Source organism: Mustela putorius, unplaced genomic scaffold (genome assembly GCF_011764305.1).
Source record: "Mustela putorius furo isolate JIRA1106 unplaced genomic scaffold, ASM1176430v1.1 tig00000585_pilon_pilon_pilon, whole genome shotgun sequence".
In the NCBI taxonomy this organism is placed as follows: domain Eukaryota; kingdom Metazoa; phylum Chordata; class Mammalia; order Carnivora; family Mustelidae; genus Mustela; species Mustela putorius.
Genome location: NW_025421424.1, coordinates 4,056,551 through 4,069,484, shown reverse-complemented (window position 1 = coordinate 4,069,484; position 12,934 = coordinate 4,056,551). Strand labels below are relative to the sequence as shown.

The window sequence follows — 12,934 nt, the reverse complement described above, 5'->3', positions numbered from 1 at the left end:
CACCTGCATCAGGGCGCGTGCCTCCCTGGTGACTCCAGCACCAATATCCCAGGTGCCCAGGTCCGCCTACCCTCTCTCTTCTCTTCGATAGGTAGTTCCCGACAGCGCCGCGGGCCAGAGGAGCCAGACAACCTCTGGTGAAGAAGCGGAAGGCTCATTCCTCCAGAGAGTGGTCAGCACTAATCCTCTCTGCCCGCACCCTCAGCCGCGGCCGAGTCCTCAGAGTCTCCCGCCGCGCCCCCAGCCCGCTCCGCCCCGCCTTCCCTCCCGGCCCCGGTGCTAGTCCCGCTTCTCACAGCACTCCGGCGGTCCCATCCGGGCGGCAGCGGGGCGGGTTTAAGCTCCACGTAGAAAGCGTCCAAGCGGCATCCCCGGACACCCCTGGTCAGGAGCTCCGCGGTCAGGCGAGTCAAAGTCCCAGGAGGCTGGAGTGACCAGCTGCAAGAGCTTTGAGTGGCGAAACAACGACTTCCGCTACCGGCCGGCCCTCACCAACCAGAGACCTCCTACGTCATTTCCTCCGCGAAGGCAAAAGGAATGCCGGGCGGAAGTGGGTACGGAAGCGGACCCGGAAGGGGTAGGTCCCGTAGGCTGGTCCAGGTGGCTCGTAGCCTCGTGGAGGCCAAGGTAAGTATTTTAAGGGCATGGCGTTCGGTCGCATTTGCTCGTCGCTCACAGTTGCGTGGTCCTCCGTGGCTCCAGCATCAGGTGAGGCGGGGGGACTTGGTGGCTGTTGCTAGGGAGGCGACTGGGAACCTACCGTCCCCGGCGGCCTCCCGCTAACTCCCGGGGCTGGTGCGTGGACCAGATCTCCCTAGGATGCCCGGACAGCACGATCCGTGCGCGGAGCAGCCCCTCAGCCTGTCCTGACTGAAGACTCGGGTTAGGGACGTCTGACAGGTCTGTTACTACACCCGAGCCCCCCGGTGCATCGTAGAAACATATTTTCAGGCTCCATAGGTGGGAAGCTGGGATGGTAGGTAGGTCGCGGAAGGAGGTTAGGTCGTGACCGCGCTCCAAAAGGCGGTAAGATATGTGCGTGTGACTAGTTCCAAGTTGTATGGAAGATACGTTTAAACATTGAGGAAACATTGAAGAAAACTTTAAACATTAAACGAAAAGGCGACGAGAATGGTCTGGCCTCGGAAGAAGTAGACCGCAGGTTAACACCGATTTGGTAAAATAGGATGACATGATAGTGCATGTTATTCTAGGTGAGAGGAACAGTATAAAGGAAGCAAGGTGTCAGGACAGGGAAGGAAACCAACTAACCTGACAAGAACCCCGTGATACAGAGCTGGAACAGAAAGTGGAAAGAGAAAAGAATCCTACTTCAGAAAATCAATGAATTAGGTGGAAGCTTCTGACAAAAAAGAGGACAGAGGCAGAGAGAAGCAGTTTGGCTTGGAGGTTAAAAGAACAAATTTTGGAATTTGAGGATTGGAACCTGGCTTTGGCACTTAGAACTGCGTAAATGACTTTGGGCTTGTTATTTCACATCTCTTTGCTTAGTTTTCTTGTCTGTAAAATAGAGGTAAGAATAATACCCACTTTGTAAGGTTATGGTGAAGAATTTTTATCCTTATATTTACAATATTATGCATGATTTAAAAAAAAATATTTTAGAGAGAGTGTGAGCAAGGGTGGGGCAGAGGGAGAAAATGTCAATCAGACTTCCCACTGAGCTTTGGGCTCAATCTGATAACCCTGAGATCATCACCCCAGTGGAAACAATAGAGGCCGGGGCTCAATGGATTGAGCCACCCAGGTGCCCCTCGATGCTTCTTTAAGTGTTTTGTATATGTTAACTCTTTTGATTAACTCAATTACTATTTGTAATTAAATGACTACGCTATGTTTACTCAGGTGTATACATTTAATTTATCAATATAGTAAATACTCTTTAAGGCTTGGCTGCTATAATCTTTTTATTAATGAGCCAAAGTTTGCTCATACAAGGTTACATACAAGGTTTATGAGCCTGAATGACAAGGGAGATTGTGTGTCTTAGAATAAGGAAAAGGTGAAGGGGTGAGGAAGCAAGATAGGTTTGGTTTTACCCATGTTCCGTGTGATGCTGCAAGGTATTTGGATGGATATCTCATGAAAGTTTTTGGAATTCTATCACTTGTATTCACGTACATGGACAGGACTGGAAATAGAGGTGTAGGTATCCCTATGCTTACGTATGCTTTGTGAAGTCTCCAAGGAAAATACTGTGGAAAGAACTGATAGATGGCCAAAGACTGCCAAGAGGAAGAACTACAGTTGAGGGGCTGGAGGAATAAGGAATTGGGGAAGAGTTGATCAAATGGCTTAGGCTAACAGCATTATCACCATGTTAATATTCTTACCTTGATTTTTATCTGGGTTTTGTTGGTTCATAGGTGAGGAAAAGTCAGTGGTTACTAAAAGAAAATAATAAAGAGAGTTGGCATTAAATATTTTTTGTTAAGGTAGGCTAAAACCAAGTGTAATCAGAAATGGACCCTGTCGAGTTAAACCACGTGTAAAAACCAACAACAAAAATCAGCTTCCCAAAAAAGGGTGTAACCGCTGTCTAGTATTGTTTGTTTGTTTGTTTTAAGTTGCATGGGTGTTTGGGGTACTTTTCACTCTTCCATATCAAGACCAGACAGGCTTGACTTAGTATCTCTTTAATTTTTTGTCTCTTTTATCCATAAACAATGTTTTCAGTGAATTTGATTTAGGGTGAGAACTAAGTAAGTAAGGCATCTTTCAAAAATTATATGCCAAGTTGCTGTATCTTTTTCTGTGCCAAGGGTAGGTAGCTGACCTGATTGGGAATCAGAGAAGGACCTACATGTACTAGAACAGTAGTTCAGGTGAGAAACCACACAACCACAGCATCACTTAGGAACTTCTTAGAAAAAAAAAAAAATCTTGGGACCCACCTCAGACCTACTGAATCAGAAGCACTAGGGAGGTTTGGTGGATGTGATTCCCAGCAGTCTGTTTTCATAAGCTCACAGGTGATTCGGATACATACTAGAGTTTGAGACTCACTGTGCTGGATGTGTGCCATGAGGTTAGGGATTTTATTTTATTCAACACTCTAGTGTCTAAAACAGCACTTTATCTAGGTAGTAGGATTACAGTAATTCATTGTAGACGTTTTCCAACTCAATCTTGTCAATCTCGGTGTAAAAACTTTGACGGTGGTTGAATGAACAGAAGTAAATTGTTTAGCTCCATTAAGGCCACGTGTTAGTTATTTGCGAGGTGGGCATAACAAGGTGACCAATTTGAAGCTAGAGGAATGAGGGTTTAAATGCTGAGTCAGCAGCAAATACAAAATGATGTCTAGGTATCTATGTCAGTGCTTTATTCAGAGTAAATAAAGGTTAAGAAGGCACAAGTTACATGCTTTAATCACATGATAAATGGTGGTGTTTGCCAGCCTAGCAAAACCGAGGTACCCAATGAACTGACTCTTATATGTGTGTGCACAGCTGTCTCGCTTGCGGTATCAGGCGTTATAACATGGGGCTCACGAAGCAGTACCTACGCTATGTTGCCAGTGCAGTCTTTGGCCTTATTGGCAGCCAAAAAGGTAATATTGTCTTTGTGACACTTCGTGGTGAAAAAGGACGCTATGTGGCAGTACCAGCCTGCGAACATGTTTTCATCTGGGACTTAAGGAAAGGAGAGAAGGTAAGCCAGAGATCAACTAGGTTGATAACTGATTTATAGGTATTTGAGGATGGAAAGGTCGAAGTGGGAGAGCTCTGATGTAACATGCACAGATTGATTGATTGATTGATTTTTTTAATGTATGTGCCTCTAAACGAGAAATCTTTCTTCTTTGGGCTACTTCTAGGTAGCCAAGTATCAGGTTCTGTTGTTTTTTTTTCTGCGCTAGATTCTGAAAAATTCTGAAATCTAAATTCTGAAAGCCATGACCAAATAGGAGCTTAAGTCTTAGGTATCCATTTGTAGTATCTACAGGTAATTTTTGTAATCACAATTCCAGACATGTTTGGTGTTCTCTACCAGTTCTTTATTTTTCAAGTTCTTTTACCTGCCCTCACTGCTAGTTATAAAATTTTCGTCATTTAAAAGGAATAATACTCAGCTGTGGTGAGTATAAAAAAAGGTGGAACCTTTTTTTAATGAACGGAGGAGGCCCAAGTTTGTTAAACTAGGCTTTGACACTTTGTGTTGCTAAGTTCCCTAAGCTTGCCATTTCCACCACACCAAATTATAGGCATTTTAGTCTTGCCCAGTCACTGTGTGACTCCCAAGAGATTAATACTTTGATACTTGTTGCCAGCCAGTTTCTTGGGGTAAACCATGTAGCACCCTAGTGCCATACAGGTTGGTTTCTTTCAAGATGGGGCTCAGCTAAAGCATAGATGTGCTTATAACCCTTGATGGAATATCATTTGGTATTAACTTAGGATAAGGACTTAGTAATTTATCACTTGGGAAATTTTTGTACATACCACACTGATGTAGATAGAGCTTTGGAGAAAATTTTACCCTTTCTTGAATGTTGCATTGCCCTGTACAAATAGTTCCTACATGAAAGAACTTGAGATGAATTGCAGAATTTCATTATTATTTAAAGAATGATTTGGAATTATTAATGCTCTTATTTTTACTGTCCCTGATTATTCCCACATTTTTCCTTTAATCATGCACTTAACTCCACCTGTGCGTTGTTTATGATTCTTGTGATTTCAGATCCTTATCCTTCAGGGACTTAAACAAGAAGTCACTTGCTTGTGTCCCTCCCCAGATGGGCTGCACTTAGCTGTTGGTTATGAGGATGGGTCTATCCGAATCTTCAGTCTCCTGAGTGGGGAAGGAAATGTGACCTTCAGTGGACACAAAGCAGCCATCACTTCCTTGAAGTACGATCAGCTAGGGGGCAGGCTGGCTTCTGGGTCCAAGGTGAGACCTTGAATCAGGTGCCCAGATTTTAATCTAGTGGAGGAGTATAAGACTTATGCTGAAGCAGGTTGTTCACAAAAACTGTTGGGTGAATCAGTGGGTCTTTGGTGTACAAAACCATATAGATGGTGGAAGTGAAGGGAGGAGGGGGAGTATGAATTAGGAGGTTCATTTTCTTGCTTGCCTATTAAGCCTGTTAAGTATAGGAACAAGATGAGGATGCCTCTGATAAGTATTATGTAACATCATTGTAGAAGTGCTACTCAAAACGGGAAAAAAACAGATGGGACGAGGAGGACAAAACAGTCGTTCTTTGCCATAAAAATTGGTAGCTTTCCTATGTCTCAGAGTCATCAGTTAGAAAATACAATGTAAAAGATCACATTTACAATAGTATCTTAAGTGACAGAAAAATACTGTGAAACTATACTGAAGAATGTAGCAGAAGACCTGAATAGAGATACAAATCAGGTACTTGAATGGGAAGACAACGATTGTAGTTTTCTAGTTAATTTATAGAATTACAGCAACATAAGTAAGCATCCCAAAAAGGTTCTGTTGTTGCTTTAAGAACATGACCAAATTATTTATAAGGGTATATGGAAAACAAGTAAATCAAAAACACCAGAAATTTGAGAAAGAGCAATAATAAAAGAGGGCTGCAGATTTTTTTTTGCCCCCCAGAAGCAGATTTTTTTTAGGAGGTCTCAGGTGTTAAAATGCATTATGAAGTCATTTAAAATGTATTAAGCTAATCTGCTTTCAAAATAGGTCTTTATATCAAAAGGACTTGAAACCTATCAGCAAAGAAAGAAATTATAAAGGAAAAGGGTGATTTGAATATTTAGATTTAAAACATTTGTACATTTAAAAGAAATAGGAAAGTTGTTAAGAATAAGTCCTAAGAGTTCTCACAAGGAGGAATTTTATTTTTCCTTTTATCTTCTTTTCTTTTTATTCTATTTATATGAAAAGATGGATTTTAGCTAAACCTGTTGTGGTCATCATGCTATATATACTCCTTAGACTTAACATGGCGATATATGTCTGTTATTTCTGGGAAAAAAAGTGAAAGGACATTAAAAAAGAAGTATTTAATATTTTCAATATAAAAAGGATTAATATCCTTTATCTCTTAATAGCTTACAGTCAAACAAAAAGTAAGGCCCAAAGGAAGAAGAAAGACAGGACTCAGCAGTTCAAGAGAGGTATAAGTGGCCAGTAATCCCCACAGAGCATGGACACAGTTTCTCGTTGGTATTCAGAAATGTAAATTCAATAACTACTGAGACAGCATTTGTAACTTCTGACATCGGCAGTGGTTTTTGAGAAACTAGTAATATCCAGAGCTGAGGAGAGGGCAAGACTGGCCTTGTCATTCATATCCCTAGTGGACCTGTAGACCTGTAGATTGATGCAATTTAAAGAGATCACCTTGTCGTGATGAATTGCAAACTTTAAAAATAGAAATACCTTTTAACCCAAGAATTTTCTTCTTTAGTATTTATTCTGACCCAAGGTATATACAAAGATTTATGTATAAGAATGTTCACTTCCACATATTTATAATGGAAAATTGAGAACTACTTAAATGGCTAAAGTAGAAAGATGTTTAAATGGATTATGGTATAGCCTTAGGATTATTTTGTGTTCATTGAAAATGAGAACAGTCTGGAAGGACATGGAAAAATTGAAATGCTTTAAAATGGATAAAAAAGGGTTATAAAATGATATCAATAGCATGATCCCAGTTTTCTGAAAATACCTCAGTATTGGATTGGAGCAGTATAGATGGTGGAATTAAAGGCTGTTTATTCCCTCTAAACTTTTCTGTGTGTTTTCCAAATTTTCTACAAGGATCATCTCTGTAATAACAATGTTACATCGTATTATTTGTCGAAGCCTGATGAGGTAAAGAAAATTCTGCTCTATTTCCTGATCCCTTTAGGACACAGATGCTATTGTGTGGGATGTGATCAATGAAAGCGGCCTCTACCGTCTTAAGGGGCACAAGGACGCCATCACACAAGCACTGTTTCTACGAGAAAAGAATCTGCTGGTTACTAGGTAAATAACAGTTTTATTTCTAGTTCTTTTCTATGGAAATGCATCAGCAAAGGTTTCAAAGACAGAATTTGGGTCATTCCTTCCTCATTTTTCCGCATTACCCTCAGGCTCATGTGTTAGCCTCTGCCCTCTGCTTTCCTCTCTCCTTCCCTCTTCTCCCCAGTAGTATCAAAGAAGATATCCATAGAGTTACGTCTGGCATTTTTAATTCCCTTTTCTGATTTGTCATTTTTATCCTCTGGTATTAGCTTTTTTATGTTCCTTAAACTTTGACATGCCTTTTATAGAATGAGCTATCCCATTTTCTGAATCCTTAGAAAGTCAGGAAAACAGAATGTGGAGCAGTGAGCAGAGGTGAATAACAAGTGTTCAATTTGCCTACCTTTTGAGAATAGACATACTCTGTATGTAGGCCTTCTGAACATCTATTAGGTTGAACCTTTTGGAATTTCCATTTGTGTAGGTCAAACATAATAGGTCCAGTACCAGCAGTTTCATAGGGTTCAAACTAATTATCTGTCCTAAGGAATAGCCACCCAGGAAAGTTTGGGATCCTAAGGTTTGCCAGCAGTAACTAGAACCCTAGTAATGACTCCGAAGCAGTTGTGAAGGAGCACTGAATGCCATATGATTGGTTTGTTAGTTCTTATGGGATGGAAGGCACATTGGTGTGTTGTCAGATAACACAGATTCTGTGAAAGAATGACTAAGGTTCTAAAAGAACATACACGTTTAGCTTAGGGCACAGTTGATCCTTGAACAACAAGGTTGAATCAGTCAGGTCCGCTTGTATGCATTTATTTTTTTCAATAAATCCAGGACAGAACTGTAAATGTGTTTTCTATTATGATTTTCTTTTCTTTACTTTGTTGTGAGAATATTACATACAAAATATGTGTTAATGAACTGTTCATGTTACTGGTAAGGCTTCTGATTAATAGTAGGCTGTGAGTAGTTAAGTTTTGGGGGAATCAGAGGTATTTGGAGATTTTTTACTATACTGGGGGTGAGGGAGTTGGTGCCCCTGGCCCCCTCGTCGTGCAGGGGTCAGCTGTGTCAAAGAAAGGAAATGACACAATGAGATGGGATTGTATAGGAAAGGCTTTATAAATCATGTTTTTGGGGTTTTGTTTTGTTTTGTTTTCCAGTTTGGTCATGAAGGAGGATTATGTTAGATTTATATTAATGGGGAAGCAGGGGAGAGGCATTTGAGGCCAGAGTAGAGCTCACTGGCAGGGAGACTCAGAGCCAATGAATGAGAAGTTTTTAAAATGGTGCTAAAGGGCCTGATTTTGTTTCTGTAGAGAACCTTGAGCTAGTGGAAGTTTAAAAAACTTAGATTATCTGATAGTTTATTAGATGTAATGAAGACACAGGGAATGGACAAAGAGACTGGAAAAGAAGCTATGAAAATAGTTCAGGCAGTAGAACTTAAATTCAGGTTCATGGACAGAAGTGAATTGGAAAGAGTCAAGACCTCACAGAGGAGGCATTTTCAGGATGTGGGGACCAGCTGGACATGGGAGATTGGAGCAGAAGAGAGGTGAGAGATTTGTGTCAGTCAGTGGGGGAATGTGGGTGCTCTGACAGTAGGCCACAGGTCAGTGTCTGTGTTCCTTGACATTCTGAATTCAAAGTTATTTCTGTACTTACGGGTGAAATATTGTATTTCCTACCTAATAATGGAAAATTAGGATTCTTTATTAAAAAAAAAAATACATATTTTCCTGAAGACACCACATGAGTCCTTGACCTCCCATTTACTGATTTTTCCTAATAAGACTTTTCCTGTTTCTTTTTTCCAGTGGAAAAGATACCATGGTGAAATGGTGGGACCTTGATACCCAGCACTGCTTTAAAACAATGGTTGGCCATCGAACTGAGGTACATGTAAGGTCACGGGCCCAGGGAAAGAATGGCAAGGCAAAAAGATGGTTTTTTTCCCTGGGCCTTTCATGGCCCTTTGTTTTTACTGCTCATAGTAATCATCATGTGTTGTCTTGAGAGATGGAGAGGTGTAGAGCAGATAATGCTACTCTGGTGTTTAGTAGAAATCGGCCTTGGCTAAGTTTCTAATCCGTGAATATGAGTTTCATTGATTTTAAGTAATGTATCCACCTTTTTGATGATAGGTTTAATGCCAGTGTATATACAGTGCATGGCCCCATGATGTGTAAACCGCAAATCTTAGTCATTATAATAGTTGCCCGAACATAGACATTTTCAGTAGAGATCAGGGAATATTTTATGTCTTTGCATCCTCTTCCATGCTTTGCTCATAGAAGGCTTTCAAAACCATACCTGGAATTAACTGATGACCAAAGCAAATTAGATTCTTGGACTGTTGATTCGCAACAATACTTTTCATTGTTCTTAAATATTTGAGGCTTAAAAATTATCCCATAGACATCAATGGGGTGCCTTCTATTTGCAAGGTATAGCTGAAGCAAAGAAGTACCGGACTTCAAATCCTCATTTGAGTGGATTCTAGTTAGGAATTGTGCTGAACAGCTACTATCTAAATTTAAGGGTAGGAAATTACAGAGAAACTAATAGTTCACTTCATAATCAACAGTTCTACCACAGGTCATGTTTTCTTTCCAAAAGTGAGATCTCTCTCTCTCTTTTTTAAAGATTTTATTTATTTTTTTGATAGAGTGCACAAGTAGAGTGGCAGACAGAGAGAAGCGGGGAGCCCAGCATGGAGCTCGATCCCAGGACCCCAGGATCATAATCTGAGCTGAAGGCAGACAGTTAATAGACTGAGCCACCCAGGCGCTCCAAGGTTTCTCTTAGTGTATTTTGAAAGGGTTACCTTAATATTAGGCTTTGCAAATGTCAGATTTTACTACAGATAGTATACTTAGATTTTTGGATGTCACATCATATATCCTAGAGTCTCCTAAAAATAGTATTATTTGAATCTTTTTATACTCTGTAGGTGTGGGGGTTGGTGCTGGTATCAGAAGACAAGCGACTCATTACTGGGACTTCCGACAGTGAGCTGAGGGCTTGGGACATAGCCTATCTTCAGGAGGTAATTGGTTTTTTTGTTTGTTTGGGGTTTTTTTTTTTTTATCATAGGCAATGCCGTGTTTTAGCAGTGTTACAGGCTCATTGAATTTTGAATCAGTTGTAACTACGGAGTACTTCCCAAAGCACTAGAAAGCATTTTAAAACTTCTAATCAGAACTTTTTCTTCATTATTAGTTTAGTTACCCTCCTTTATTTGAGCTCAAAGAAGGCTACTTTTAGGCTTACACCTTCTGGTGATGCTAATGTTAATTTGTGGGGTTCTTAGCCCAGAGTTCTTGGACCTTTGGGTGTCCATGGATGGACTTCAGGATATCTGGGACTTCCCCTCAGACAAAAAAATCTGTGTAACATTTGTGTCTGTGTATAAACATATGTTCTGAGAAGATGTGTAACTTTCTCAGATCCTCAAAGATTTTGTGTGGAAAAGTTTATGGACTGCAGGTTTAGCTGGAGTTAGGTGTGTAATGATGTGTTCCGTAGCTATTCTGGCGGGTTCTTTTGTAGTAGGCTAGGCTTTATCTTTTGTTTATGTCTGGATTGCCTTTGTAGTTCTCTGTGCCAGACTGGCAGCTTTCTTTCAGAATATGGCAGTTCTTTCACAAAAGAAAGTTTTAAAGTTGATGAAGAATCAGTCATCATTTTTTCACCTCAGTTTAAATTACTAAACCATAGTCTAGGTTTACTAAACCTTAGTCTGTGTATTTCGGAAAGTTACTGGAGATAGCATAGTGAATACTGTTTTGTTTGCATTCTCGTAGTCAGCTTTTAACATACTCTGGTTAAGTGTCCTACAGCTGAAGAGGTTGGGTCAAAGAGAGCACTTATTTGTGGCCATAAGAATGGATTTCTAAGTCATTAGGGTTAAGAGACATCTCCTGGAACACATTGTTTCAGCTTCTATTTTCCCATTTTTATAAAACAGGTGGCAGACTTAGAAGAACCAGAGCCCAAGAAAAGCAAAGGGACTTCCCCTGAAATACAGGACACACAGCCTGAGGATGGCGCCCTGGAGACAGACGAAACTCCTGAGGATGTAATTCTTTGTTTTACCCTCATTTGTGTTGAGTCAATGGGAAAAGCGAGAATTGGAGATTTTTTATTTAAAAACTCACAATTATTGTCATTATAGGGAATATCTTTGTCACCTGCATCTCTTTAGAATCGTACTTTTTCATAGGTTTGACAACTTGCATTTTACTTTGGTCTTCTCCCTTGCTTTTTCCATAGCGCATCCTCACATGCAGAAAAGCTGGTTCCATCATGCGGGAGGGAAGGGACAGAGTTGTGAACCTTGCAGTCGACAGGACAGGCAGGATTCTAGCTTGCCATGTGAGTACCAATTGTCAGAGAAAACAGAGATGAGGCTATTCCTTTCAGTGACTTGTGCTTGTTTTATATTCCATGTAGGTAGAGATTAATTTTCCCCCAGTTGTCTTAACAATTCATTATGTGCTGCTGGGTAGATTTATAATCCCTAGCTTCTATTAGCATAATACAGTAATAGTTAATATTATTGTTTTTATTGTTAGCAAGCATTACATGCATGCTTTTCTGAGCAATTTAAAAGGATTAGCTAGCTTCTTATTTGGTCTTCAGAGCAAAGCTGTGAGTAGGAAGTGGTATTGCCACTTTATACATGAGATGGCCATCCCAGAGGGAGGCAGCTGTCCAAGGTAATACAACCCATAAGGGAAGAAAAAGGAACATTGTTTTGGTCTTTCTAAGAAAAAGCTACATTACAAATTGCCTTTCCTGGACTCACATCAACTTTTCCCTTTCTAGGGAACTGATTCTGTGCTAGAAGTGTTCTGCATCCTTTCCAAAGCAGAAGTTCAAAAGAAAATGGATAAGAAGATGAAGAAAGCTAGAAAGAAAGCAAAGTGTGTTTTTTTGTTTGTTTTTTTAATATTTACTATTAATAAAGTATCTTGAATGGGCCACTTGGTACTGATAGAAAAACTATGGCTTCTTTAAAGAAGTAATTACTCTGTTAGCTGTTACTTTTAAAAGCTAGAGAAGATGTTTGCAGTGCTGTTTACATTTCCACAGCTTCATAATTAGCATGTTGCTGAGTCATGAGCTCAGAACCACATAGAAAGGCTATACAGATTTTTTAAAAATAGCATCTGAGTGATTTCTAGTTCTCAAGCCAGCAGATGTCTTCAGTGCCAGCAGCCCAGACAGAAGGAAGTTGGGTTCCATAATGCTAACCTTGGGGGCTATGAAGAGAAGGACTATAGAATAGACATTTGGGACAACATCAGCTTGGAACAGGTTACTATGGTAACCAAAGAAATCACTTCCTCGGTGGTTAAAATTTATCAGGGCTCAAGAAAAAGTCACCTTGGCAAACCTTGTATGACCTTTGGTTTATTTGACATAGTTGGACTCATAAGTGCAGGTTAATTATCTTCTAAAAAGTCCTGAAGTTAGAAAAGTTCACCAGGTACATTTCGTTGGAATAGTTTGAATTACAAAACTTATTTGCCCCAGGAAATTTTATGGGCTGTTCCCTTCAAAATCCACTTATCGAGAATACCAATTAAATGGAATAACATTTTATGTCACTGTAGTTCACAAACTACATACACTTCATTATCTAATTCTCATGGTAGTCCTGTGTGGTTAGGGGGCTCTCCCAGGATCACACAGGTTATTGGTCGCAGAGCCACAGTTTGGCTCACGTAATAACAAAGCATCTTCTAGAAAAGTCATCATCTTTTTTTTTTATCCCCCTATAGATTAAATTCTTCCAAAGGGGAAGAGGAAGACATTGAAGTCAGTGTTGAAATGACTCTGCAAGATGAAATCCAACGGGTGACTAATATCAAAACTTCTGCCAAAATCAAGTGAGTAGAAGTATAATATCTGAAGTGCCTGAGCAATATTGTAGAAATAGTAAGCTGCAAAGTTG

At 40.2% G+C, this 12,934-nt stretch overlaps 2 protein-coding genes across 5 annotated transcripts in view; one reads left to right on the top strand and one right to left on the bottom strand.

The window, feature by feature from the left end:
- GDAP2 (ganglioside induced differentiation associated protein 2) overlaps positions 1-435 on the bottom strand; it is a 68,004-nt gene extending 67,569 nt beyond the window's left edge. The window contains exons 1-2 of one of the 3 annotated variants that reach the window (XM_013045047.2): positions 297-435; positions 4-134 (exon numbers count right to left, since the gene is read on the bottom strand). The gene's annotated coding sequence lies outside the window, so the exon portion shown is untranslated. The remainder of the gene's footprint in view (positions 1-3; positions 135-296) is intronic. The other 2 variants (XM_004771056.3, XM_004771057.3) reach the window with 2 other exon arrangements.
- Positions 436-523: 88 nt separating this feature from the next.
- The window catches only part of WDR3 (WD repeat domain 3), a 30,056-nt gene continuing 17,645 nt past the window's right edge, over positions 524-12,934 (top strand). Inside the window, exons 1-10 of one of the 2 annotated variants that reach the window (XM_004771053.3) lie at positions 524-627; positions 3,474-3,675; positions 4,708-4,917; positions 6,866-6,984; positions 8,790-8,868; positions 9,926-10,021; positions 10,943-11,053; positions 11,248-11,349; positions 11,803-11,900; positions 12,762-12,869. In XM_004771053.3, coding sequence (XP_004771110.1) covers positions 3,505-3,675; positions 4,708-4,917; positions 6,866-6,984; positions 8,790-8,868; positions 9,926-10,021; positions 10,943-11,053; positions 11,248-11,349; positions 11,803-11,900; positions 12,762-12,869 — 1,094 coding nt within the window. In that variant the 5' untranslated portion in view covers positions 524-627; positions 3,474-3,504. Of the gene's footprint in view, positions 709-3,473; positions 3,676-4,707; positions 4,918-6,865; positions 6,985-8,789; positions 8,869-9,925; positions 10,022-10,942; positions 11,054-11,247; positions 11,350-11,802; positions 11,901-12,761; positions 12,870-12,934 lie in introns of both variants that reach the window. The other variant, XM_004771054.3, reaches the window with a different exon arrangement.